Source organism: Silurus meridionalis, chromosome 10, assembly GCF_014805685.1.
Source record: "Silurus meridionalis isolate SWU-2019-XX chromosome 10, ASM1480568v1, whole genome shotgun sequence".
Classification (NCBI taxonomy): domain Eukaryota; kingdom Metazoa; phylum Chordata; class Actinopteri; order Siluriformes; family Siluridae; genus Silurus; species Silurus meridionalis.
The window spans coordinates 22,580,101-22,582,600 of NC_060893.1; the positions used below are offsets into that span (position 1 = coordinate 22,580,101).

Below are 2,500 nucleotides of genomic sequence, written 5' to 3' on the forward strand. Positions count from 1 at the left end.
AGAATAGACACCCCAGGCCCATGACAGACAGACAGGCAGATAGATAGAGAGACAGAATAGACACCCAATGCCCATGATTGACAGACAGACAGGCAGACAGACAGGCAGACAGACAGACAGACAGACAGACAGAATAGACACCCCAGGCCCATGACAGACAGACAGACAGACAGACAGACAGACAGACAGACTAGACACCCCAGGCCCATGACAGACAGGCAGATAGATAGAGAGACAGACAGACAGAATAGACACCCCAGGCCCATGACAGGCAGATAGAGAGATAGAGAGATAGATAGAGAGATAGAGAGGCGGACAGAGAGAATAGACACCCCAGGCCCATGACAGACAGACAGATAGAGGTAGGTAGACATATAGGTTGGTAAATAAGTAGACAGATGGACAGATGAAAGCTGACTGAACCCCAGGCCTCCTCTCCTCACCTTCATCAGTACCTGACTTTACTAACACCCTTGCAGCTGAATGCATCTCCATAAATCTAGTGGAACATCTTCCCAGAAGTGTGAAGGTATAAGAGCAAAGAGCTTTATAAGAGCAAATGGGGAACAATCTTATAGTCAGTTGTCCACAACCATTTGGCCATGCAGTAAATATATACCTGTAACTCCTGATATGTTTGTGTGCCATTCAGTTTATATCCTTTGCCTGTCACCTCTGCTATAGTCATAAACCATGTCCTGTTCCCATCTCCGGACCCCACACCCCGTAAACACCCTCAGTGGTGTTGGTCTTCCTTTGTTTTGTTTGTTTCTTCCATGTTGCGTGTCTCAGGAAGCTTTTCATCACCCCTGTTTGTAAGCGAACAACATTTTATGTAGAGTCCCATAAAGTTCAACATCTACTGATAATGTACTAATATGTTTTATGACACTGAGCTAATAAATTCCTCCAATAGGAAATTTTAAGTGCAAACTTCTGTTGGAATTTCTGCATATAAAAGCTTTTGTCTGTCTGTCTACTTGTGTATCTATCTGCCTTAGTCGTCCGTCTGTCCGTCTGTCTGTCTGTCTGTGTATCTATCTGCCTTAATCGTCCGTCTGTCTGTCTGTCTGTCTGTCTGTCTGTGTATCTATCTGCCTTAGTCGTCTGTCTGTGTATCTATCTGCCTTAATTGTCTCTGTCTGTCTGTCTGTCTGTCTGTCTGTCTGTCTGTCTGTCTGTCTGTCTGTGTATCTATCTGCCTTAGTCGTCTGTCTGTCTGTCTGTGTATCTATCTGCCTTAATTGTCTGTCTGTCTGTCTGTCTGTGTATCTATCTGCCTTAGTCGTCTGTCTGTGTATCTATCTGCCTTAATCGTCCGTCTGTCTGTCTGTCTGTGTATCTATCTGCCTTAATTGTCTGTCTCTGTCTGTCAGTGTATCTATTTGCCTTAGTCGTCTGTCTGTCTGTCTGTGTATCTATCTGCCTTAGTCGTCTGTCTGTCTGTATGTCTGTCTGTTTGTGTATCTATCTGCTTTAATCGTCTGTCTGTCTGTCTGTCTGTCTGTCTGTCTGTGTATATTTCTGTCTTAATCGTCTGTCTGTCTATGTATCTTATCTATCTGCTTTAGTCGTCCGTCTGTCTGTCTGTTTGTGTATCTATCTGCCTTAATCGTCTGTCTGTCTGTCTGTCTGTCTGTCTGTCTATCTGCCTTAGTTGTCTGTCTGTCTGTCTGTATGTCTGGGTATCTATCTGCCTTAATCGTCTGTCTGTCTGTCTGTCTATCTATCTGCTTTAGTCGTCCGCCTGTCTGTCTGTCTGCCTGTCTGTCTGCCTGTCTGCCAGTGTATAACCAAAAATACCTATTCTGACTTAGTTTTCTTTCTGAGCTTCTGTAGGAATTTTGTTGCAAAACGGTGAAAATAAGCTGTTATATGATGTACCAGTATATCCATGTGTTTTTTATTTTTCAGGGTGAAAAGGAGTGTTTGACGACAGAAACGTGCGAGCTGAAACAGAAAGTGCGCTACCTTCAGGATCAGCTGGTGCCGCTCACTAAGCAGAGAGAGTACCAGGAGAAGGAGATCCAGCGCCTCAACCGGGTCGGTGTTCTTCTCTCTAAAAGCCGATAGTTCCATCAATCAACTATTGCTGCCGATTAATCGGCAAAAACGATTAATCGGTCGACCTCTAGTTCACATTCATTTTATTCAATAGGGTTGAGGTCAGAACTCTCTAGCAGGAGATCTTCTACCATGTCCAACTCATGTTAAGCATATCTTCATGGAGCTCTGACCTCAACCCTGTGGTCTCCTAGTTAAAGTGAAGGAAACAATTTAAGGTTTCAAAGATGATGTGTGCTTATGGGAAGGAACCACATATGGCTGGAAAAGTCAGGTGTCTCGATACTTTTGTTCATACGTTCGCATGTGTGTGTGAATTCCAGGCCCTGGAGGAAGCACTGAACCTGCACTCTCCCAACTCCCAGGCCGGAATGAACCTCGGTGAAGGAGTCCTGAACTTGCGCCAGCAGGAGCTCCACACTCAGATCGCCGTCCT

The 2,500-nt window shown here is 44.8% G+C and overlaps 1 protein-coding gene across 11 annotated transcripts in view; it reads left to right on the forward strand.

Annotated features, from left to right (window-relative positions):
- The window catches only part of tnip1 (TNFAIP3 interacting protein 1), a 58,130-nt gene that overhangs the window by 51,205 nt on the left and 4,425 nt on the right, over positions 1 to 2,500 (forward strand). For all 11 annotated transcript variants that reach the window (XM_046860174.1, XM_046860176.1, XM_046860170.1 and 8 more), the window contains 2 exons: positions 1,915 to 2,043; positions 2,388 to 2,500. The exon at positions 2,388 to 2,500 is cut by the window's right edge and continues 10 nt beyond it. In XM_046860174.1, the coding sequence (XP_046716130.1) occupies positions 1,915 to 2,043; positions 2,388 to 2,500 (242 nt within the window). The remainder of the gene's footprint in view (positions 1 to 1,914; positions 2,044 to 2,387) is intronic.